General features: G+C 42.7%; 2 protein-coding genes across 5 annotated transcripts; one reads left to right on the forward strand and one right to left on the reverse strand.

The window, feature by feature from the left end:
* Window positions 1-296: 296 nt before the first annotated feature.
* LOC110504747 (macrophage erythroblast attacher, E3 ubiquitin ligase) lies at window positions 297-8,739 on the reverse strand. The gene is made up of 9 exons (XM_021583555.2): window positions 8,426-8,739; window positions 3,787-3,969; window positions 3,286-3,489; window positions 2,976-3,098; window positions 2,807-2,883; window positions 2,587-2,695; window positions 2,344-2,477; window positions 1,874-2,069; window positions 297-1,785 (listed from the first exon to the last, which is right to left on the reverse strand). The coding sequence occupies exons 1-9, from the start codon at window positions 8,498-8,500 to the stop codon at window positions 1,690-1,692; spliced, it is 1,197 nt and encodes a 398-aa protein (XP_021439230.1). The 5' UTR covers window positions 8,501-8,739; the 3' UTR covers window positions 297-1,689.
* Window positions 7,081-25,239, forward strand: LOC110504746 (C-terminal-binding protein 1). 4 transcript variants are annotated; one of them, XM_021583552.2, is made up of 11 exons: window positions 7,081-7,224; window positions 10,765-10,856; window positions 11,150-11,343; window positions 16,820-16,974; window positions 18,539-18,683; window positions 20,575-20,781; window positions 22,901-23,115; window positions 23,297-23,427; window positions 23,533-23,660; window positions 23,803-23,917; window positions 24,055-25,239. In XM_021583552.2, exons 3-11 carry the CDS (start codon window positions 11,337-11,339, stop codon window positions 24,239-24,241), a joined length of 1,290 nt encoding a protein of 429 aa, XP_021439227.1. In that variant the 5' UTR covers window positions 7,081-7,224; window positions 10,765-10,856; window positions 11,150-11,336; the 3' UTR covers window positions 24,242-25,239. The 4 variants fall into 4 exon arrangements, with proteins under 4 accessions (XP_021439227.1, XP_021439228.1, XP_021439229.1 ...); XM_021583553.2 differs by lacking the exon at window positions 11,150-11,343 and having other exon boundaries at window positions 7,082-7,224; XM_021583554.2 differs by lacking the exon at window positions 11,150-11,343 and having other exon boundaries at window positions 7,082-7,224; window positions 10,825-10,856.
* Window positions 25,240-26,140: the final 901 nt, after the last annotated feature.

Below are 26,140 nucleotides of genomic sequence, written 5' to 3' on the forward strand. Positions count from 1 at the left end.
ATCTGCAACGTTCGAGAACGTTTTGGCAACTTAATGTGTTCATTCCATAGTCTATTACTTTCAATGGTTCAACCCGTTGACATTACGTTTCCATGTCAACCCAATTGTCATAAATGACCATTCTTTAATAGTAGGAATATTAATTCTATAAGGACAATCAATGTCCGTGTTCCATTCTCAGACTACATATATTCCATGGATCAAACAACGTATTCATCACTCACTATCATATTCAGTCTGATAAAGTAGCACACCGATGTTTATGGAGATGTGTTAGGTGGAAAGAAAGACCGGAACCAATTTGAGTTCTTTTATCAGCAATCGTTTTTGAACAATCAATCTATCCTACCAATATAAACATGCATGCTCAGTTTCTAAACGGTCTCTCCACAATAACAATACTAAACAGTTCAGAAGCAACCAGCCAAGATGAAAAAAAGGTGGGATAGATGGTAGGTACTGAAACATATGGTAAGATTACCCTCTGTAATCTCAAGGAACAATTTGGACCAACTGTAGCCCCTTGTGAAATCTGCAGCAATTTGTGTTAGTCATACAAAATGTCTTAAAAATCAGCACTACATCATAAAAAATGAAGAGCAAAGAAAATTATAATTATCCTCTTTAATTACAATGCACAATGTTCATAATTGAAAAATATGAAACTAAAGATAGAATAATTGAGTATTTTGCATTGACTACATCAGAGTTGTATAACTAAATCAATATAAAAAGTGATGAATTAACCCATCCATTTGTGGGTGCGGAAATTATTAAGCATCTCCAATCTTCACACACACAAACTAGGAAGACCACTGGTTATTACAAAACACTGGAAAAGATAAGTCTTTTGTAAGCTCTGTTGGACCACTTGTCAAGTCTTCTTCAGGTGGTGAGAAGACCTGGCATGTTCCCTTGCAAGACACAAATCCACTATGCTCCTCAAAAGTGTACCGAGTATACTTTAGGTCAGTGTACAAGGTTGCCATGAAGTACCTGAAGCAATAACAGTGTGCTTGTTCACGCCTGATCAGTGGAAGGTCTATGGAGTTCTTAAAATGTTTCTCATTAACATTTTGAGAGACCTGAATCTATACAGAAATGATCAATTCTCTAGTATTTACAAGATTGAGTGCATCGTCCCAGATCTGCAATCACAGATTTCACAGGGGGACAAACACAAGATGACCAATTTCAAAGTATTTCTATTTACCCCCCCCCCCCCCCTAACATGGCTACATAGAAATGATGTAACTTGTGCGCATCATGAAATTAGTGCCATTATGACACAAACACCAATGTGGTCAGCCTGTAAATCTGAAGTAAGTCTGGTTTAACTAAGGTAAAGGGTAGAAGCTCCTGTTATGATATTGGAGCAATACAGAGTTTTAACGTGCCACACTACCGGTTGGACTCTAGGTTAAAATAAAAGTCAAAACATCCACACTTTAAAAACCAAAGTTTGTTAATTAGTCTAATTTCACAAATCTGCCCAAGGTGATTTGGGACTATTCTCCATAGTGAGAGGCAGTTTGGGCAGGTCGAGAGGTCGGTAGGTGGGCTGTGGGGTGATTTCGGCTCAGTCACATGGTGGAGCATTGCCATTGGGGCAGGGGCTAGAGGTTCTGCTGGGGGATCCACTGCACTCAGACTGGACCCGCTGGTCATAGTCAAGGTGTATCCATCACATCACATGATGTACACCTTCTCAGCTTGGGAGAAGCTGAAGACTTCTTTGGTTCTGGGGCAGATCACCTTGTCATCTTGACGAATGGATAGAAGAGACTAGAGGAAGGAGAAATGATTAACATGAATAATAATAATTACTCCATTGCCATTGTAAAGATGAAATGTGTGGGATGTAGAGACTCACGTTGTATCCGTAAACATAGCCGTTGGGCAGCATCATGGGTGGGTTGTTCTCATTCATCACCTCCCCAGAGATTTTGCACACCAGACGGGAGTTGGCACAGTGTGCCATGGGCAGGGGCTGTGCCAGTTTGTTCAGGGACTTGCTGCACACGGGGCAGTCAGGGTTTTTAGAGGTGCCATCCTCCTTATAACACTGACTGGAAGCAGAAAGGTTAAGGGCTTAAACTTTATCTTTCACTTTACATTCCAGTACTTAACAGCTGGATGTCTTTGGCAGAACACATTGAGCCAAATATTTTGAAGACCTTGAATTTGATGTGCAGTTTTAGATAAGTAATTATAGAGAGACCTGGCCATCACAACCAAACAGAGACAATGTGCATCAACAAAACAAGCAGATGACAGAGCACCACATGTTACTGGTTGAATCAGCTAAACTAAGGAGCACAGAGCGGTGACCAGAAAAGATACGGAGTTTTGATAGCAGACAGGCCAGCCTGGAGTGTGATGGTAAACACAGAGTTGTTGCCCAGCTGATGTAATCTGTAGTTGTCATATCTGAACTGTTGGATCAGCATTTTCCAGCGGGCAGGGTCCAGGAGATCCTGCGAGGGTTGAAGGACAAAGAGATGATCAGACCTGATGACAGGCCTACTATTTGACATACACACAGGAATATGCACACTACAGGCTAGGGCATTACTATGGTATTACCTTATAAGGGGAGATATGGGTGTCTGAGGGGAACGCCAGCATACCCATCACCTGCCGCACCTCGTCCAGCTGACCCCCCTCTGCTTGGCTGAAGTGCTTCCGTGCATGTCTGTGAAAAACATGTATCATGATTGTTCTCATTTGAACTTTAAATATATCTCAATGTTAACCTAAATATTTTATTACAGGATATGCAATGTCAGCAGAAACGGTTTCCTACCTGACGGCGTCCATGCGCTTGTTCTGTCGGATGAGCTCGATAAATTCCTGGATTCGCAGACTAAACTCCAAACAGCTCTGGAAGGAGAAGCATCAATGAGTTAATATGTACATATAATGTACGAGACATCATGATCTACTAACAGACATGGCATAATCTCCTGCCTTACCTTCATCTTGCGGAGGCGTGATTTGTTGTCATGACACCAGGCCAAACAGGTGGCGGTTTCCTGTCGCTCTAGCGACTCCTCCACCTCTTTGGCTGTGAGGAACATCTCAATGTTGACCAGGTCCTGAAGGACAGGGAGAAAGAGGGGTCATGTGAAATAGAGACAGCACAGAAAATGTAGTTCTCTAAACAATTACAATACTAGCAGCCATTGGAGATACTACCCAAGTCTTTTACTGTAAAGGATAAGAAACTATAAGTAGTATCCACGTAACCTTGTATGCATATTGACGAAGAGAAGTGGGACGCACCTCAATGCCACTTTGCCGTGCCAGTTTGACCGCTGTGTTGTAATAGCCACACCGCAGCAAGTGTTCTACCATCATGCGGTCCATTCGTTTCTTCTTCCAGACATTGACGCCCACTGGCTGGTCGCTGCTGTGTTCCTTCAGGTGTTCAATCCTCCGCTTACACAGCTTAGCACTCTCATCCTCCGCCTGGATGGACTCAGCAGCCTATCCAATATTCACATGTTCTATACTTACTGCATGTAGTACTTGAGCTCTGCTGGATCCTCTTCATTTTACTGCTTTGATTAACTTATGTTGAGAAATCATTGTTTTTGAAATCGCTCAATAAACATGTACAAGATTTAACAAGTGCTTAAGAAATTTGCAAACGTGAAGCTGGCTGAAATATTGGTAGCTAAGCTATCTGGGGTTGATCGAGGAATACTGTAAATAAATGTAAAAACATCTCTGCACAGCAACATTTCAATGCTAACTGTTCAGAGGGAAACTGTTTGAACCTACCTTCCTCTTCAGGGCACTGAGCTTCTCCACCACCCCATCCAGAAGGGACACCACAGAATCCACCACTGGGAAACTGCTGAGAGTCTTCTCCAGCTCTGCCACCACCATGGTTACGTGACTCGTCTCCCGGTCAATGTTCTTCTGTGCAGCTCTGAAGCGCTTGTTCAGAGTTTCATATGGTACCTGTACATATGATCAATGCAAAAGCTACATGAGGTGGTTTCAGTCATCCATTCTGACCATTTAGGGTTCATTATTTGGCTGAAGTTTCCAAATATTTGATCCATAACATGCTGAGATCATAACCTCTAGTTGAGTGTACAAAACATTTTGAACATCTGCTTTTTCCTTGACAGACTGACCAGATGAGAACTACACTACACTATATATATATATAGAAGTATGTGTACATCCCTTCAAATTAGTGGATTCGGCTATCTCAGCCACACCCGTTGCTGACAGGTGTATAAAGTCGAGCACACAGCCATGCAATCGTCAGACATACATTCAACGTGGCAGAGTCATACGATACCACCTTTCAAACAAGTCAGATCATCAAATTCCTGCCCTGCTAGAGCTGTCCCGGTCAACTGTAAGTACTGTTATAAATGGGTTTTCATGGCCGAGCAGCCGCACACAAGCCTAAGATCACCATGCACAATGCCAAGAATCAGCTGGAGTGGTGTAAAGCTTGCCGCCATTGGACTCTGGAGCAGTGGAAACGTGTTCTCTGGAGTGATGAATAACACTTCACCATCTGGCAGTCCGACATACAAATCTGAGTTTGGCGGATGCCAGGAGAAAGCTACCTGCCCAAATGCATAGTGCCTAGGGCTGTTGCGTTGACCGTATTACAGCCACACTGGCGGTCACGAGTCATAAAGGCAGTCAAATTCCACATGACCATTTAGTCACGGTAATTAGGCTTCTCCAAGCTCTGATGCTGCTGGTCATTAGTAGCCTACCAAACTTGCTAACGGCCTGGTACTCAGCACTCTATTGTCCCTCTAATCACCCCGTCATCAATGCAAATGAATTCGAAAATCGAATCAAAACGCTTTTGCGCAACATTTCTATAAGCTATGCAATTGCGGGAGAAAACAGAGTGATGGCCGCTAATATTATTTCTCAACTTTCCTAATATTAAGAACATTGCTTATATTTACAACAGGAGTATAGCCTACCTCGCTGGCATGAAAATAAACCACAGGGTGAAGGTGAATAATAAGGTGAATAGGTGAATAATAAGGGTTCATTCTAAATCATAACAAATGTCACACATATATTATTTAGTATATGTAAAGACAAGATTAAATCAAGAATAGTCTAATGGGTGACAATATTAGCCTATCACTTGTGAATGATGCCCAGCATAAGGAACAATGCCTTTTTTTGCAACTTGTTCGAATCATAGTCGCACACCTCATGTTTTAATAAGGTTTGTATCACACCTCATGTAGCCTAGCCCACAGGCCTATGTTTTAATAAGGTTTGTATCACAACTAAAGTGGCCAAATAACTTCTTAAAATTAAGCACATTAACCTACTTTACAAGGGGTGTATTGCCTAACTGGCATATATAAGCAGCGCGTGACTTTCAAATTTGGGGAATATCATTTTCACCATCAAAAATGCACCTTTATAATAAAAGCATTACATGCATAAATGTATTTGCGGTCACTTTTGATAATGGTGTTTTCCGCTAATGGAATATTCGTGCTTACTACCATGTGAAGAAATAGCCTAACCCTATGTTCGGAATATTTATTTCTTGCACAGAATAGGTTGACTTTAGTACTATGTGGGATAGTAGATTGACATAGGCTAGTGCTTTTGCTGTTTGTTAGGCCTACTCATCTTGTTGACTGATAAAGTAAATGTGGACAGTTCTTCCAATATCTTCAATGTGCACCTCTGAATTGGATAAGGACACACGCAGTTGCGCCCCTGATGTTTCTGTCTTCACTTGTAGCCTGTGATAAAGACCTGATCACATGACAGAAAGCCATGCGAGTGAGAGACGCTTCGGATTGCGCAGCACACTCAGGGAGAAGGGCACAACGCAGCAATCCGGCCCGCAGTGTATGCTATCCGTTTCTTCTGAAATAAGACTACATTTTCTTAATATCATGTGTCTTTAGACATATCATGTGTCTAAAATAAATAATGGATTTATTATGAAGGTGTAGGCTATATTACATGGATTTATTAGACTTTTTAAAATGGCTTGTAGGCTGTGTGTGGAAGCCAGGAGATGCTAAATGTGTTTATGTTAATTAACGGTCAATTACCGTGAGACCGACAGTTATTTGCTTGACAATCACCGGCTGATGAAGTTGTGTGACCTCCACAGCCCTAATAGTGCCAACTGTAAAGGTCTGGGGCTGTTTTTCATGGTTCGGGTCAGGCCCCTTACTTTCAGTGAAGGGAAATCTTAATGCTACAGCATACAATTACATTTTAGACAATTCTGTGATTCCAACTTTGTGGCAACAGTTTGGGGAAGGCCCTTTCCTTTTTCAGCATGACAATGCCCCTGTGCACAAAGCGAGGTCCATACAGAAATGGTTTGTCAAGATCGGTCGAATAGCCATCGAATACCTTTGGGATGAATTGGTACGCAGACAGCGAGCCAGGCCTAATCGCCCAACATCAATGCCCAATCTCACTAATACTTTGTGGTTGAATGGAAGCAAGTCCCCGCAGCAATGTTCCAACATCTAGTGGAAAGCCTTTCCAGAAGAGTGGAGGCTGTTACAGCCGAAAAGGGGGGACCAATTCCATCTTAATGCCCATGGTGGTTTTAGAATGATGTTCGACAATCAGGTGTCCACATACTTCTGGTAATGTAGTGTATGATCCCTTATTGATGTCACTTGTTAAATCCACTCCTGTGTTTACCAAGAATGGTTCACCAACCAAAGGACATCCAGCCAAGTCAACATGGACCAGCATCCCTGTGGAACACTTGACACCTTGTAGAGTCCATGCGCCGACGAATTGAGGGTGTTCTGATATGCAATATTAGGAAGGTGTTCTTAATGTATAACAGATTCCAACCAACCACCTAAGGCCTTAGTTTTGGGACATCTGGAGTCTATATTGGTTGGACTCCCTGCATTGTTCTGGTGGCTGGCAATGGAAAATAACCCTACCACAATATAGCCAGCTTCACCAAAGAAGCATTTCCTTTCAACAAAAGCATTTGTATAATCTCTAGGACCTCTATTTACCAGATGTAAAGTGAAATGTGTCCCCCGCTATTAAATAAAAGTCTGAATCCAACTTTTGTCCTTACAGCACCATATTCCCGTTGAGTTAGAAGGCTGCCATTAGACCACGCACTTCACGCGAGACTTCCTGCAGCTAAATCTGGCGTGGGTCAGACAAAAGTTGGATTCAGACGTTTATTTCATAGCAATGGTCAAATTTCACCTGGTAAGTAGAGTTCCAAGATATTATACAAATGCTTTTGTTGAAAGGAAATGTTTATTTGGTTATACCGGTTATATTGTGGTAGGGTTATTTTCCGTTGCCACCCACCAGAATGATTCACAACTCAGGGATCCAACCAGTACAGACTCCCGACAGTGTCCCAAAGCTACTAAGGCCTCAGCTCTGATAATATCAATCATCAGTCCTATTATGCGAATTAACGTAACAACCACTCAAATGGTGTACAAGTACTCTTCCAATCCCAATGTAATTAAACGACTATTCAGATAAAATGGCGACTAAGAAGGCAAACATACAGCCGTCTAGCAGCAGCCACATAACAATAAGTGTCGCAGTGTGATATTGCCGCAAACTCGAATCTTCTCAGCCATATTGTCGAGGTAGTAATTTGAGGACACTGCGCTTGTTAGCTAGCTTTAAAAAACATTAGCAATAGCTATGAACGAGTCAACTGACCGTAAATACCACAATTATACAGTTTTCTAAACGATCAACTGACTAGCATTCATGCCGCTTTGGATTTGAGACTAACTTGAATATTTTTGTGACGCTGTACTTCACACAGCTGGTGAGGAACCATCCTTGTCATGGCATGTTGATTTCACAGGGACACAATACTAGCTAACAGCTAGCTATGGTGAATTTGGAAACAAACGTGAATAACTAGTTAAATTGATCTAAGCTAGAAATGTGTTAGCTTTCAAATCTGCGTCAGTGACAGAGGAAACGTATTCACACGAGCTGGCCATCCAATTCCAAGTAATGTTAACGTTATCACGTACAGTGTGATGAATTGCTGACTTCACACGCCACGGAATATGGACAGAGAACCAGCTAAAGCTAGCTTGCCGACACGACAGGTATCAGCTGGCTAGCTAGCATAAGATACGTGGCATAAGATAAGTACCACGTTTGCGAATAACCACCAATCTTCTCGATAATTGACAATCAACTACTGGATTGGGATGTTGTATCTGACCAAGTCTTTTCATAACCTCAATCTAACATTTGCCCCGTTGTTTTGAACCAACTTGCCCCTGCCTGACGTCGTTAACGTTAGTTAGCTTTATAGCTAATGGCCAGCCAAATGATAGGAATTAGCGCCTAGTTTGTCAAATCTTAAACTCATGCCTCCATCACGATCGGTTAGTCTTGATTTTCATTCAAATAAACCGTTTCAAACCTTCAAAGTGGGATACTCTTGAACCTTCAGCGCCATGGATAGTTGGGCAGCTGTCTCTTGCACCGCCATCTTCATTTGTGAATTTCTAGGATTTTACTTGCAGTGCAAAAAATACGTATGCTCACTACAGCCATCTAGTGTGCTGGTGTCGTCCAGTAATAATATTTTTTGGGGGATAGTGTGTAGAAAAATGTCTGAGAGGGTGATACTATCCCAAAAAGTCTGTTTAATGAAATTGGGCCCAAGCAAGCTTCTTTTTTTAAAACTTATTTTCGAATACGTGGTTGTACATGCGGCAGGGGTTTTACGAAAAACAGAGGTCAGCGAGAGGTGAGAGAGCTAGCTGTTGGTGGCTTACATGAATGACACTGTTGACAAAACACACGCCTTGTAGGTACAATCTGTAAGATATCTTGATGTTGAATGGTCATTTAAAAATGCCTTTAAAGTTGCTCAATATGTATTAAGTAAGTGAAGTCACATCTTTTTATTGAATAATGGACTTTACATGACCTGTAAGTCATGACCTGAAGCTCAAATGTTATTTGTCTAAAGTTTAAATTCTTTGTAAACAACAGGTGTAGACTAACAGTGAAATGCTTACTTACAGGTCCTTTTCCAACAATGCAGAGTTAAAAATAAAAAACAGAAATACCTTATTTACATAAGTATTCAGACTCTTTGCTATGAGACTCGAAATTGAGCTCAGGTGCATCCTGTTTCCCTTGATCATCCTTGAGATGTTTCTACAACTTGATTGTAGTCCATCTGTGGTAAATTAAATTGATTGGACATGATTTGGAAAGTCTCACACCAGTCTATATAAGGTCCCACAGTTGACAGTGCATGTCAGAGAAAAAAAACAAGCCATGAGGTTTAATAAATTGTCCGTAGAGCACCGAGACAGGATTGTGTGGAGCCACAGATCAGGGGAAGGGTACAAAACAGATTAAGTTTGGAACCACCAAGACTCTTCCTAGAGCTGGCCGCACAGCCAAACCGAGCAATCGGGGGAGAAAGGCCTTGGTCAGAGAGGTGACCAAGAACCCAATGGTCACTCTGACAGAGCTCCGGAGTTCCTCTGTGGAGATGGGAGAACATTCCAGAAGGACAACCATCTCTGCAGCACCACCAATCAAGCCTTTATGGTAGAGTGGCCAGATGAAAGCCACTCCTCAGTAAAAGGCTTGCTTGGAGTTTGCCAAAAGGCACCTAGAGGCCTTTCAGACCATGAGAAGCAAGATTCTCTGGTTTGATGAAATCAAGACTGAACTCTTTGGCCTGAATGCCAAGCGTCATGTCTGGAGGAAACCTGGCACCATCCATCCCTATGGTGAAGCATGGTGGTGGCAGCATCATGCTGTGGGAATGTTTTTCAGTGGCAGGAACTGAGAGACTAGTCAGGTTTGAGGGAAAGATGATAGGACCAAAGTAGAGCAAGATCCTTGATGAAAACCTGCTCCAGTGCACTCAGGACCTCAGACTGGGGTGAAGGTTCACCTTCCAACAGGACAACGACCTTAAGCACACAGCCAAGACAATGCAGAAGTGGCTTTGGGGAGAAGTGTCTGAATGTCCTTGAGTGGCCCAGACAGAGCCCGGACTTGAACCCGATCGAACATATCTGGAGAGACCTGAAAATAGCTGTGCAGCGCCGCTCCCTATCCAACCTGACAGAGTTTGAGAGGATCTGCAGAGAAGAATGGGAGAAACTCCCCAAATACAGGTGTGCCAAGCTTGTAGCGTCATACCCAAGAAGACTCGAGGCTGTAATCGCTGCCGAAGGTGCTTCAACAAAGTACTGAGTAAAGGGTCTGAAAATGTATGTAAATGCAATATTTCAGTTATTTTTAAAAATTTTTTTTATACATTTGCCCCCAAAAAAATGTTATAAACTATTTTTTCTTTGTCATTATGGGGTCTTGTGTGTAGATTGATGAAGGGGGAAGAAACAACCAATTTTAGAATAAGGCTGTAACATAACAAAATGTGGAAAAAGTCAAGCGGTCAATACTTTCTGAATGCACTGTAAGTATGTGTGGGTAGAGTCCAGTGTAGTGTATGTGCATGAAAGTTAGTGTAAAAAAGGGTCAATGCAGGTAGTCCAGAGTGGCCATTTGATTAGCTATTTAGTCTTATGGCTTGGGGGTAGAAACTGTATGGTTGCAGACTTGGTGCACTGGTACCGCTTGCCATGCGGGAGCAGAGGGAACAGTCTATGGCTTGGGTGGCTGAAGTTTTTGACAATTTTTCCAAGCTGTCCTTCTCAGAACCTATTATCAATGATGATCACAATCCACTCAGACTCAGTTTGTTTTCACTATGCCATTCTTTCACAGTGATACAATCACATGACAATGGCAACAGATGCTGATGATCAGAAATGATTTATTTTCCAGAGGTAAAAAGAAGACCAAATCTACCTGAACATGTAAGTATATGTAATTGGTTTCAATGGCAAATCTACAAAGATACACATTACTTTAAGCAGTGCACTGTCAATGTCTAAAGATATAAGAATTAACAGTAGACCACCTCTTTATGTATATCATCTATATTTTGAATATGCATAAAACATGAAGAATTCCTTTCTGCAAAAGGTTCTATTGTCTGATCCAACGTGCCATTTGAAAAATATTTCACTCAGCCATTACTGACTCTTGTTCCCCATACACCCTCTCCCTTTTCTCTTTCCCCCTCCCCCTCTCTCCACTGCATGCTCAGATTTATTTTCCTGTAGGAGCCCTCCCCAAGCCTGTCTAGTTGAGTAATGAGCCATATTGTGATTGGCTACTATCCAGAGGCAGTCAACCTTGATTGGCTGTCACATAGCGCCTATGATTGGCCAATGCTCTGCCGCATGTTTTAGCAAGCTCAAGCACAGTCTGGATTTGAGACACAGAAGAGGGTGATGCAAGGTTTGTGATCGTCCACCCCCATGTTGTGCTTCCTTTGTGCCGTGTGTAGGTCACTAGGTCAGGATACAGGGCAGCGTTGTGTTCACTCAGCGAGGGGGAGTATGCTGAGTGGCACGGAGAGGGGAGGGGCATAGGGGGGAAGTATGGAGATGAGAAGTTGTAGATACTGTAGTATGGTGTTTTGGTGTGTTTATCAGTGGTCTAATACTGTGAACTGTATTGTGATGCCATTCCCAGCCCTCTTTACTGAGAGATAATGTGTGTGTGTGGGAGATTTGTCAGTGTTATTACTAGGAGTCAGTAGTGCATTTTACACTGATACGCCTGTGCTTTTTCAAGAACAAGGAGCAAATAATTTTGAAGCAATCAACACTGAGTCCTACACCACAGGTTTCTGATTTTCCACACACCTTTAAATTCTCCTAATCGAAAACAAAGGTCTGTTGGACCCCCCCCCCCCCCATTCAAAGGGCTTTATTGACTCTCTCTCAGAAAAGCATAACCAATCCAATTATACATTTGGCTAGTTCCACAAATATAACCAGCATCTGCTATTTACAGTATAACATTCACATAGGTCCGTTGCAACTTAAAAGACGACATTAGACTTGCTGTCAGTCATCAGACTAAATGTGGCCAGTGCTTTGTTTGGCCTGTGCATCTCTCTGGTTGTTGGTGGAATCCGATGTGAAGGAGCAGAACCATTAGCTACGCTGCAGTGAGTGCTGAGGAGATGGCTGCAGTCTGTGCTCAGTCCATTGGCTCAGACAGCGTAATCTTTCTCTGGGGCATCTTCCTCTCCCCTCCTTTCCTCTGTCCTTCTCTCTTTACCCTTCACATCTTCTTCTCTCCCCTCTACTGCATGTCTTATTTCATGTACAGTTCTGTGATATAACAGTGGATGCCATATTGTCATTCAAGATGTTTGTGTTTTCTGTGTTCCGTGTTCAATGAGTCACTGTTTCATGTGTTATGTGGCGGTTCCAGATTGTATCACACTCTGTGTTTATAGTCAGTTGTTGTTCCATTCTCTCCCAGCTCTGCTCGTGTTTAGATGTTACTTTGCTAAATGATCCACAAAGGAATATTTGTATCTGGGGCTTTTTAATTGGCAGATGCAATGTGCCAACATGCCCGTACACTGAACTAAAATAGAAACACAACAATTACAAAGACTTTACTGAGTTACAGTTCATATGAGGAAATTAGTAAATTTTTCACATGACTGGGAATACAGATATGCATCTGTTGGTCCCAGATACCATACGGCGAGCACGAAGAAGAGCTTCCCAGAGACTGGTTGTGCAAACCTATAGTTTCATCAGCAAACCCATCAGTTTCATTCAGGGTGGCTGGTATCAGACGATCCTGCAACTGAAGAAGCCGGAGGTGGAGGTCCTGGGCTGGCATGGTTACATGTGCTCTGCGTTTGTGAGGCCCATAGGACCTACTGCCAAATTCTCTAAAACAACGTTGGAGGCGGCATATGGTAGAGAAATTAACATTCAATTACTGGCAACAGCTCTGGTGGACATTCCTGCAGTCCCTCTAAACTTGAGACATCTGTGGCATTGTGTTGTGTGACACAACTGCCCATTTTAGAGTGGCCTTTTTATTGTCCCCAGCACAAGTTGCAACTGTGTAATGATCATCCTGTTTATTCAGCTTCTTGATATGCCACACCTGTCAGGTGGATTGATTATCTTGGCAAAGGAGAAATGCTTACTGACAGGGATGTAAACAAATTTGTGCACAACCTTTTGAGAGAAACAAGCTATTTGTGCATATGAAACATTTCTGGCATATTTTAATTCAGCTCATATGAGTTATCTATCCCTATGATACAGCGATGTAGCCTGGATGGGACACATGTTAGAGTACATGCTGTGCTAGATCTGCTGGAATGAAGTCGCAAAACAAAAGTTCAGTCACTTAAGTCTTTTCCACTCAAGCACAAGTGGTGATCTGTTTACCTTCCAGCATTCGCTTGTAAGAAGTTGTGCAGAAAAAAACACTTGCTTTGCAGTGGCCAGGTGAATAGATCTTTAAAAATGGCAACATAAAAACCATCATTGGCCAGGGTGTGAACCAGCATAGAGAGCTTTGGGACACAGTATTTGTTTGATAATAGAATGTGCTATCAAATTAACCTTGTGTTTCTTTTTTTCAAAAATCCAAAAGTATTTACCTCATTATTTTTATTATAAAGACTCAGACTTTTGTGGCTCTGGATAATCACCTGTGTTTATCACATGTAGTTACTGACCATCTCAGGAGCATGAATTACAATGACACCTTAGGTACACCATGTACTGTACACACAGTAGAGTCATTACCAGTGAGTCAAGATATATATGGTTTTAATCATATTTACTAAGAAACCATATGGTAATTTATTTCAAATATGTAATCACAATTGATAATTAAAGATGTGTAGGTTTTATAATGCTTGTTTTAAATCTTAAAGACAAACAAGTCAATCATGTTATTATTATGTTATTACACATCTTTGTGTTGATATGCAGCAAATGTACACCAATCACTGTAAACTGAAACTCAGCAAAGTTATCATGTATCACATTTGAAGTTACATGTTTTATTTTAGGGCGTTTGTTTTTCTTCTGTTGCCTATAGCCTATCTTCTGTTATTGCATAACACTTTACGTTTGGCCTTCTTTCGGAAAACAAAAGATACATTTCGTGTGGCCTTAGCTCCACCCCATTTCTTTTCTCATTTTCTTTCAGCCACCTCACTCACGCGGCTGCTTTCTCTCTCTCTCTCGATCTCCCACTCCCATAAATGCAGTGACACTTGCATTCTGTGTGCACGAGCGTGTGACAGAGAGCGATAGTCGAAGTAGAAAGTGAGGAAGGAAGGGAGAGTGAGGGAGCATAAGGGAAGTTAAAAAAAGGGGGAGCATATGTATGTTTGTCACTGAGGGGGAAAAGGAAGAAGAACATTCAAGTATCCGCCATATGCTGTGGATTTATGATGTCTTGCTGAAGTGAATGTCCTTTTTTGGGGAAAAAGATGGGAAGCTCGCATTTGCTGAACAAAGGCTTGCCTTTAGGTAAACATTTACCTTTCCTTTTGTGCATGGGACCAAATGTTAACTGTGATTGCGTTGTGTGGTGTGGACACAGATCTGTGTGTTCAGTGTGCTGTACAGTATTCTACCTTCCCCTCCCCCTCTTCCTTCCCTCCTCCCCTCTCTCTCTCTTTCTCTCTCCATTATCTTTCATCTCTCCCATTCAGCCACTTACAATGCTGTAATAACTTGCTTTCCACTCCCGAATATGTTTCTGTTTAGCTGTTTTGGACCTGGTCAGAGGAGATGTGTGTGTGTGAGGGGTTAGAGCCTTTCTGTGTTGATTCAGGGAACGATTAGCCTCCTGTGGGATGAAGGACAGTACTATTTCCCTCTAAAAATGTGAGGCAAGGACACACACAGCACATATTTCCTGTTCATTGTGCAGTGGGGAACGGTATTTCCAGTTCCGGCCTTGACTTGCTTCCTCATTCTCCTTTCAGGGGAGAAGGAAACTTTGATTCTAGAACAGTCTACTAGGGGAATACTTCAGGTTCAGGAAGTACAGAAAACATATTTGTAGGTGCTTAGTACTGATGCTGCTATTGTGAATACTCCATGTTTTCATACTGGTGTCTGTTACTTGGACATTTTGTTTACTTGTATTCACAACAGCAGCATATTGTCTACATTGGAGGTATTGTTTGATCTTCATGATTGATCTTAGTATGATTATTCATGTCTGAGCTCGGAGGGGTCTTTGATTCTGCGATCAAAGGATCGTGTCTTATCTCATTAAAATTGACACACCAATTCACCCCTGGGGTGCTCAAATTGTCCGAATTACCACAATACAAAGCTCACATATCATTATGGCCATGGAATGTCATGATAGTGGTGATAGAACATGCATTGTTTGTTCTTTTTTTTTTTTTGGGGGGGGGGGGGGGCATTTTTGTCATCTTTGAAGAACATGACTGAAAAATGTGTTGTAGACCAACCAGACGGGGCTTGGTGATCTGTGTACGTGAGAGAGTGCTTGTGTGATAGAGTTTGCCTGTGTGTGTGTACGCACACGTGCGCATCGGTGTATGTGCAGGTATGCGTGTGTCTGTGTGTGTACAGTGGTAGCTGATGAGGGAGTGAGCTGAAGGAGAGGGGTGTGTCTACATTCCCCTGGCTCATCTGGGAGGGAGATCTCCTGTGGGAACAACAGTGGGTAGAGACGGTCACGCCATGTTTGTGCCAGATTGGCTCTGATCATAAATCACACAGCTCGAGCTGCTCACAGGTGCACTATTTTCCCTCTCCCTATGGTGGTTACAGTTACAATGCTACATTTAATATGAATGCAAATATAGATTTGATTATGCTGTATTGAAATCGAATGGGTTGATTCCTGGCATGCTCACTAAAAAAATAGTCTAATAAATAAAATAGAGCTATGTTTGAAACATTTCACGTTAGAGGACAGCTCTGATATCCTTGTAGAACACAACTGGGGCTTTCTGAGGTGCTGACCTTATTTTCAGGAAGTAGCTTTGACTGTATGAGCATAGACGACAGTTCACTGTAGCAGACAAAGGAGGGATAACCCTTAGCTCCACGAGAGACACTGTTTAGAATATTGGACCCAAGGGTCGTTCCTCCTGATTCTCACAAGGTCATATCCTCCAGTGGAATGAAAGCTATTTCCTTCCAGTTAGAACGGAGTCTGTAAATGTGTCAGTAAAGTGACAAGTGGATGTACAGTTAAAACACAGATTATTTGGGACAATGAGTAGCATCAGTGTAGAAAATGTGACATTCTAACAATTTGATGCACAGAGGATTTCCTGTTGCATTATTCTGTGCGTGAACCGTAGTGCAATTGACCCACACAGTTGCTCTTTTATATTGGTTTCACACTGAAGTGGTTTAGTCATTTTATAGTTGATACGAGCATGGCAGTTGGTTAAATGTCATGTAAAGTTTAGTTACCACTCTCACCATAGTTTGAATGGCTAATTTGATGAATCGCACCATCAGGGGGTGTTTCTCATTTAGTGACTCATTTTCTATGAAAGTCTGCTCCTAGCTGCTTTTCAAAAACATGCATGAAGATGACCTATGACATTTTAAATGGCTTTCCAGTCATGGATGCAATATTGACTTATTAAAAACCGCAAATAATTCTGAAACCCAAATAAAGTATGAGACCCCTTTTGGGATTTTTGTTTACTCGCATGGGAATCATTAACATACCAACTGACAACTGGATTTGTTGTGGTTTTAGGTGGAAAATAGTAAGCAAGATCATAAACACAGCTGCAATTTTCCCACACTGCCATGTCATATCACAACCCATACTGTAGACATACCTCTTTCCAGACTTACTGTCTGTGAGCGGTCCTTTACAGTAGACTATGGTCAAATATAGTTTGTTTACCCATCCTCTCTGTCTACAGGCATCCGGCCCCCAATTATGAATGGGCCCATGCACCCCCGGCCCCTGGTGGCCCTGCTGGATGGGCGTGACTGCACCATAGAGATGCCCATCCTGAAAGACGTGGCCACTGTGGCCTTCTGTGATGCCCAGTCCACCCAGGAGATCCATGAGAAGGTCCTGCCATGCTCTACATGTTATCTGTCTGCTCAGCCTCATTTACATGCTACCAGTTTCAAGTTAATTGGACTTAAAAAAGACACCCTGGCCTAAAAACACTATTTGTTTACCATATTATATGCAAGACCCTGTGCTGTTAAACAAGTTTGTTCAAACACCGTAATCAACAATGTCCTAAAAACAATGACATAAACAACTCATTTACAATGACAGAAATAAGCCTGACAAGTATACATTTTTCAGTTAAAATAAATTGAATCTTCCTAATTAACAGAACAGTGCAATAGACTTTATCTTTTTTATTTTAATTTATGTTGCCTTTTGGTAGGCAGCCATTTGTAAATAAGAATTTGTTCTTAATTGACTTGCCTAGATAAATAAAGGTGAAAAATAATAATAATATAATAAGACTTGATTATATCCAGTGTTTTTCCCACCCAGTGCAACAAAGCAAAATTAAACATCAGAGTAAAACTGGCCATCTATACTTCCTGTAGTACTGATTCCCAGTGTGTGTTTTCTCCTGCTCTGGTTCTGAATGTATGGCAGGCTGAATCTTTGAGCTCTCCCTGGCCCTGCAGAAACAGATGGCACCCACATTCTCTCCTCGTTCCCTTTCACAGGCCCATAACCACCCAGCTCCTTGCCTAATTAAAATATCCCCTTTCAGTTTAATTGAGCTACATGGTGGCTTTACACAGCGTATAAAGGGAGAAGTGGCAGAGCGTATGGTGCTAGCTGCAGTTGGGCTGATCATGAAATGGAACATCAAACGTGGTGAGAATAGATGGGCTACCACTACAAGAGCCCAATGGAGAGCCCATGTCAAATCAAGTCAAATTTATTTATATAGCCCTTCTTACATCAGCTGATATATCAAAGTGCTGTACAGAAAACCAGCCTAAAACCCCAAACAGCAAGCAATGCAGGTGTAGAAGCACGTTGGCCTGGAAAAACTCCCTAGAAAGGCCAAAACCTAGGAAGAAACCTAGAGAGGAACCAGGCTATGAGGGGTGGCCAGTCTTCTTCTGGCTGTTCCGGGTGGATATTATAACAGAACATGGCCAAGATGTTCAAATGTTCATAAATGACCAGCATGGTCGAATAATAGTAGGGCCTGTCAGGGCCTATGGAACAACAACACTGCTATGGTTAATGAATTGCTATGCATTCGGATGACACATTACTTTAGTTCTATTTCTCTTATTGAAGAGTGCTGTATAACTGTCCTCTGATGTACTAAACTTGACAGCGTTGAGTTTGCAGGTACTGAACGAGGCTGTAGGAGCTCTGATGTACTAAACCTCATAGCGTTGTGTTGGCAGGTACTGAACGAGGCTGTAGGAGCTCTGATGTACTAAACCTGAGAGCGTTGTGTTGTCAGGTACTGAACGAGGCTGTAGGGGCTCTGATGTACTAAACCTGAGAGCGTTGTGTTGGCAGGTACTGAACGAGGTTGTAGGAGCTCTGATGTACTAAACCTGAGAGCGTTGTGTTGGCAGGTACTGAACGAGGCTGTAGGAGCTCTGACGTACTAAACCTGAGAGCGTTGTGTTGGCAGGTACTGAACGAGGCTGTAGGGGCTCTAGTGTACCACACCATCACACTAATGAGGGAGGACCTTGACAAATTCAAGGCACTGCGGATCATTGTCCGCATAGGCAGCGGCTTCGACAACATCGATATCAAGTCGGCTGGAGATTTAGGTGAGATCCTGCTGTGCTCTCTCTCAACTATGGATGTCCACCTAAAGACTTACAGGCTGTGAACTGATCACTAGGTGAAATCTTCTATTATTTTCTGCAAGTTATGATATTCCATTGAAATAAAGTGCAATTGCTCAGATCTGCATAATAAAAAGTACCAGTCAAAAGTTTGGACACATACTCATTCAAGGGTTTTTCTTTATTTGTATTAGTTTCTACATTGTATAATAATAGTGAAGACATCAAAACTATGAAATAACACAACTAATTTTCTATGAAAGGCTCCTGGCGGCTTTTCAAAAACATCCATTAAGATGACCTATGATATTTTAAATGGCTTTCCAGTCATGGATGCATTTAAACAAAGTGCAATTGCTCAGATCTGCATAATACATTTTTTGTTGATACAGTACCAGTCAAAAGTTTGGACACACATACTCATTCAAGGGTTTTTCTTTATTTTTAGTAGTCTCTACATTGTAGAATAATAGTGAAGACATCAAAACTATGACATAACACATGAAATCATGTAGTAACCAAAAAAGATTGAAGCTGCCTTGATGACAGCTTTACAAATGCTTGGCATTCTCTCAACCAGCTTCATGAGGTAGTCACCTGGAATGGATTTCAGTTAACAGGTGTGCCTTTTTAAAAGTGCATTTGTGTAATTTCTATCCTTCTTAATGCGTTTGAGCCAATCAGTTGTGTTGTGACAAGGTAGTGGTGGTATACAGAAGATTATGGCAAGAACAGCTCAAATAAGCAATGAGAAACAGCATGAAGATCAGTAAATCCGGAAAATTTGAAGTACTTTGAAAGTTGCTTCAAGTGCAGTTGCAAAAACCATCAAGCGCTATGATGAAACTGGCTCTCATGAGGACCGCCACAGGACAGGAAGACCCAGAGTTACCTCTGCTGCAGAGGATAAGTTCATTAGCTACCAGCCTCAGAAATTGCAGCCCAAATAAATGCTTCACATAGTTCAAGTAACAGACACATCTCAACATTAACTGCTCAGAGGAGACTGCGTGAATCAGGCATTCATGGTCGAATTACTGAAAAGAAACAACTACTAAAGGACATCAATAAGAAGAAGACTTGCTTGGACCAAGAAACACGAGCAATGGACATTAAACCGGTGGAAATGTGTCCTTTTGGTCTGATGAGTCCAAATTTGAGATTTTTGGTTCCAACCCCCGTGTCTTTGTGAGACGCAGAGTAGGTGAACGGATGATCTCTGCATGTGTGGTTCCCACCGTGAAGCATGGAGGAGGAGGTGTGATGGTGCTTTGCTGGTGACACTGTCTGATTTGTTTAGAATGAATTCAAGGCACACTTAACCAGCATGGCTACAACAGCATTCTGCAGCGATACGTCATCCCGTCTGGTTTGCTCTTAGTCCCACTATCAGACCCAAAACACACCTCCAGGCTGTGTTAGGGCTATTTACCGTGATGGAGTGCTGCATCAGATGACCTGGCTTCCCCAATCACCCGATCTCAACCCAATTGAGATGGTTTGGGAGGAGTTGGACCGCAGAGTGAAGGAAAAGCAGCCAACAAGTGTTCAGCATATGTGGGAACTCCTTTAAGACTGTTGGAAAAGCATTCCAGGTGTTGCTGGTTGAGAGAATGCCAAGAGTGCAAAGCTGTCATCAAGGCAAAGGGTGGCTCTTTATAATCTCTTTAGAAAATAAATATATTTTGATTTGTTTAAAAACTTTTTGGGTTACTACATGATTCCATATGTGTTATTACATAGTTTTGATGTCTTCACTATTATTCTACTGTGTAAAAACTAGTAGAAATAAAGAAAAACACTTGAATGAGTAGGTGTGTTGTAACTTTTGACTGGTACTGTAGCTGTTTACATTCGTCCTGTCCTCCAATAGGGATAGCAGTGTGTAACATGCCAGCAGCATCGGTGGAGGAGACAGCAGACTCTACACTGTGTCACATCCTTAACCTGTACAGACGGACCACGTGGCTCCACCAGGCGCTGCGCGAGGGCACCCGGGTCCAGAGTGTGGAGCAGATCAGGGAGGTGGCGTCTGGGGCGGCGCGGATCCGTGGGGAGACACTTGGCATCATTGGCCTCGGTTAGTGTGAGATATTACAGTACAATGTTATATTATAGATGTAGGATCTTCATTTGATCACCCTGTTGCAGGATAATTTTCCTCCAATGCAGGACATTTAAAACTTGAAGTGTATTTGAGGTTTAAAAAGGCTTTCCATGTTGACATTTCAGACTTGATTTTCCCTTACGAAAAATGTATCAACCCCTACAAACATTTCCATTAATTACACTGCTCAAAAAAATAAAGGGAACACTAAAATAACACATGCTAGATCAGAATGAATGAAATATTCTTATTAAATACTATTTTCTTTACATAGTTGAATGTGCTGACAACAAAATCACACAAATTATCGATGGAAATCAAATTTATCAACCCATGGAGGTCTGGATTTGGAGTCACACTCAAAATTAAAGTGGAAAACCACACTACAGGCTGATCCAACATTGATGTAATGTCCTTAAAACAAGTAAAAATGAGGCTCAGTAGTGTGTGTGGCCTCCGTGCCTGTATGACCTCCCTACAACGCCTGGGCATGCTCCTGATGAGGTGGCGGATGGTCTCCTGAGGGATCTCCTCCCAGACCTGGACTAAAGCATCCGCCAACTCCTGGACAGTCTGTGGTGCAACATGGCGTTGGTGGATGGAGCGAGACATGATGTCCCAGATGTGCTCAATTGGATTCAGGTCTGGGGAACGGGCGGGCCAGTCCATAGCATCAATGCCTTCCTCTCGCAGGAACTGCTGACACACTCCGGCCACATGAGGTCTAGCATTGTCTTGCATTAGGAGGAACCCAGGGCCAACCGCACCAGCATATGGTCTCACAAGGGGTCTGAGGATCTCATCTCGGCACCTAATGGCAGTCAGGCTACCTCTGGCGAGCACATGGAGGGCTGTGCTGCCCCCCAAAGAAATGCCACCCCACACCATGACTGACCCACCGCCAAACCGGTCATGCTGGAGGATGTTGCAGGCAGCAGAACGTTCTCCACGGCGTCTCCAGACTGTCACGTCTGTCACATGTGCTCAGTGTGAACCTGCTTTCATCTGTGAAGAGCACAGGGCGCCAGTGGCGAAATTGCCAATCTTGGTGTTCTCTGGCAAATGCCAAACGTCCTGCACGTTGTTGGGCTGTAAGCACAACCTCCACCTGTGGACGTTGGGCCCTCATACCACCCTCATGGACTCTGTTTCTGACCGTTTGAGCCGACACATACACATTTGTGGCCTGCTGGAGGTCATTTTGCAGGGCTCTGGCAGTGCTCCTCCTTGCACAAAGGCGGAGGTAGCGGTCCTGCTGCTGGGTTGTTGCCCTCCTACGGCCTCCTCCACGTCTCCTGATGTACTGGCCTGTCTCCTGGTAGCGCCTCCATGCTCTTTACACTACGCTGACAGACACAGCGAACCTTCTTGCCACAGCTCGCATTGATGTCTCATCCTGGATGAGCTGCGCTACCTGAGCCACTTGTGTGGGTTGTAGACTCCGTCTCATGCTACCACTAGAGTGAAAGCACCACCAGCATTCAAAAGTGACCAAAACATCAGCCAGGAAGCATAGGAACTGAGAAGTGGTCTGTGGTACCACCTGCAGAACCACTCCTTTATTGGGGGTGTCTTGCTAATTGCCTATAATTTCCACCTGTTGTCTATTCCATTTGCACAACAGCATGGGACATTTATTGTCAATCAGTGTTGCATCCTAAGTGGACAGTTTGATTTCACAGAAGTGTGATTGACTTGGAGTTACATTGTGTTGTTTAAGTGTTCCCTTTATTTTTTTGAGCAGTGTATAATCCACATAATAATTCACATTTCTTGTTGCCGCAGGATTATTTAGTAATCCTGTAGTAAACTGGCTCAAATTAAGATCCTGCACCTGTACATTGTATTACACTGCCCAACTGGCTGTTAGCTGAAGATAACATGGTCGGTATAATGAATAAGAAATTGGTTCTTTAAATATGGCCTTGTTTAGTAGAGTTCGATGGCTTTTCTGTATGCCATTTTGAGCTGTGATGTGTTACAAAACAGGCATAGTGAATGTGTAAGGAATTCATCTTTATTGTATCTCTTTGCTGTAACTATTTACTTGTCTGGGTATTACTCAAATGTCCATGTTGTTGTCTGTCCTCAGGTCGTGTTGGCCAGGCTGTAGCACTGAGAGCCAAAGCCTTTGGGTTTAATGTGATATTCTACGATCCGTACCTGTCTGATGGGGTGGAGCGAGCCCTGGGCCTGCAGCGCGTCAACACCCTCCAGGACCTGCTCTTCCACAGCGACTGTGTCACCCTCCACTGCAGCCTCAACGAGCACAACCACCACCTCATCAACGACTTTACCATCAAACAGGTCGGGGCCGTGACACGCACATGCACGTACACAGACAGAAATATATAGACACTCACGCACAGAAGCCTACTGGATCCATGTCACTGCACTGGGGGATTTAAATCTACCAAGAAGACCAATGTAGCATGTCCTTTACAGTTGTGTTCTGCACTGTCTACATATTTTATATGGTGTGTTGTAGATGCGCCAGGGTGCGTTCCTGGTTAACACGGCCCGAGGGGGGCTGGTGGAGGAGAAAGCCCTGGCACAGGCCCTGAAAGAGGGGAGGATCCGAGGAGCGGCCCTGGACGTCCACGAGACAGAGCCCTTCGGGTGAGCTAACTTTAAATTCTTCTACTGTCTTCATTCTACTGATATTTATATGATACTGTGTTGAAGTGATGTTAATAATAAATTCCCATGTTCCTTCTGTCTCAGTTTCAACCAGGGCCCTCTGAAAGATGCTCCAAACCTCATCTGTACTCCCCACGCTGCCTGGTACAGTGAACAGGCTTCTATTGAGATGAGAGAGGAGGCAGCCAGGGAGATCCGCCGAGCCATTTCAGGTAACACCATTACACTAAGCATGGGTATTCTCGGGTGGATTCTTGTCAGGCTCCCCTCTCACTAATAAACAACAGCAAAGCCACAATAACAACTCCCCAATAAGCACATTGTGCTTCATCAGTGACTGTTTCCTGCTTCCAGGTCGTATTCCAGACAGCCTGAAGAACTGTGTGAATAAAGAGTTCCTAAGCCAGACTAGTCACTGGGCCAGTATGACTCCTGCTGTCAGTCACCCTGAGGTCAATGGGGCATACAGGTAATACATCCACTGTTGGTACAGAATAACATGTAGATACAGGCACTGTATGCATATTTTGCCACAGGCCAAAATAAAATGTTGGGTGTTATTTGTTGATGCTGGTGACTCATTTTCTGGGCATCCTCTCCTCCCAGATACCCTCCTGGTGTTGTGAGTTTGGCCTCTGGGGGGCTCCCTCCGCCTGTAGAGGGGATCGTTCCCAGTGCCGTGCCCATCACACACAGCCTGTCCAGCGCCGCCCACCCCCCTCGCGCCCCCTCGCCGGGCCAGCCAGGCAAATCAGAGTTGGACAGGGATCAGCACCCCAACGACCAGTTGTAGCCCCGCCCCACAGAGCTCTCTGTCCAACCATAGAACTCTCCTGGTCTTCATCACCCCAAAGAGGAATGGAACTGAAGCATCATGGGTTCTAAACAGCTGCCATGAAACAGACAGACTCACAGAGGTCCATTACAGTTCATCTGGTCCAACCATAGTGGAGTCGGTCGTCTTTTTGAAACTTTTTTTTGTGTAGAAAAAAAACCCGAATAATATTGTGGATTCGAAAAGAGAAAAATATCCTTTAAAGCCAATCCTACTGTTTAGACTATAGTTTGTCCAAGTAACGTGGGCGAATGTCTGTTTGTGTCCTATGGGTTCTTGTTAAAGCAGAAGTAGTTGATTATAACATGATTGTAACTGTTTGTGTACAGTTTTTAGAAATATGAAAACAATTATTTGTAGTGCAGTCTAAAAGAAAAACAAGGGTGAAAACTAACCAACCGATTTTAAAAAGACAATAGAATATTTGTTTTATATGTTTCCCAACAAGCCCCAAAAGAGGCAGCTTTTGCACAGGTTCTCAGGAAATGGAGTTTCCCTAGTTCTTTTTCTTCTACACCACATAGTGCTTTGTTTTTCTACCCGCCTGCCTCTGGTCAATATTAGCAAAAATACTTTAAGTTCCATTTGTTCTTTCAGTTTAAGGGGCATGTTGTTCTGTAGTCTTCAGCCTCTGTATAAATGTTAAAACTGTGCATTTTGGGAGAGAAGACCCCCCCCTGTCTTGTGCATACCTGACGTACTGCTTGCCTGTGTCAGTGTGACTTGATTGTAACGTGTCTGAGAAGAGAAGCAGCTCCCAGCTGCACAATTAGTAGCAGACATACATTGCCTCTCTTCTGGTGAAGTAGTAGGTTAGCAATATACAGTATACATACTATATATTACAAAATATCATTATTTTTGGTTAATCAATATCCAAAAAGAGATGTTTGTGACTGTATGCATTTGTATGAATTATTTTAAAAATAAATAAAAGTCCCTGTTGAAAGGTCAAATTTGATGTCTTTGTCCGTTGGCATCCTGTCCAAGTTCTGATATGATCAGTCTTGTGTGCCAGGCTTCTAGGCTCTCCTATACAGTGTGATTAGATTACTAAAATGAGATATGACAGGCTTTTTCAAATAGGAGGAAAATGGATGCATTACCAAATACCTCCACTAGATGGGACAATAGATGCAAGGTTCAAGGCCATTGTAACTGTCTGAATTTCCACTGGATTATTCTTAAGATTTTCAAAAAACATATTTGTCTCAAGGATACAGAAATAAAATCATATTCATCTTGTTTAAAAAGCCATGTTGCATGAACACCTCTGATCTTGATTAATTCCATGTGTATCTGTTGGATCGTAGAAAGATATGCACTGAATTATATTGAACAAAAGTAGAAACGCAACAATTTCAAAGACTTTACTGAGTTACAGTTCATATCTGGAAATCAGTCAGTTTAAATACATTCATTAGGCGCTAATCTATTGATTTCACATGACTGGGAATACAGATATGCATCTGTTGGTCACAGACACCATAAAAAAAAGTAGGGGTGTGACCACCATTTGCCTCATGCGGCACGCCACAGCTCCTTGGCATAGAGTTAATCAGGCTGTTGATTGTGGTCTGTGGAATGCTGTCCCACTCTTCAATGGCTGTGCGAAGTTGCTGGATATTGACCGGAACTGGAACAAGCTGTTGTACAAGTTGATCCAGAGCATCCCAAACTTGCTCAATGGGTGACATGTCTGGTATGCAGTATGCAGGCCATGGAAGAACTGAGACATTTTCAGCTTCCAGGAATTGTTTACAGATTCTTGCGACTTGCAGTGGTGTAAAGTACTTAAGTAGTACTTTAAAGTATTTTTACTTAAGTAGTTTTTTTTGTAATCTATACTTTACTATT

Source organism: Oncorhynchus mykiss, chromosome 31, assembly GCF_013265735.2.
Source record: "Oncorhynchus mykiss isolate Arlee chromosome 31, USDA_OmykA_1.1, whole genome shotgun sequence".
NCBI classification, from domain to species: domain Eukaryota; kingdom Metazoa; phylum Chordata; class Actinopteri; order Salmoniformes; family Salmonidae; genus Oncorhynchus; species Oncorhynchus mykiss.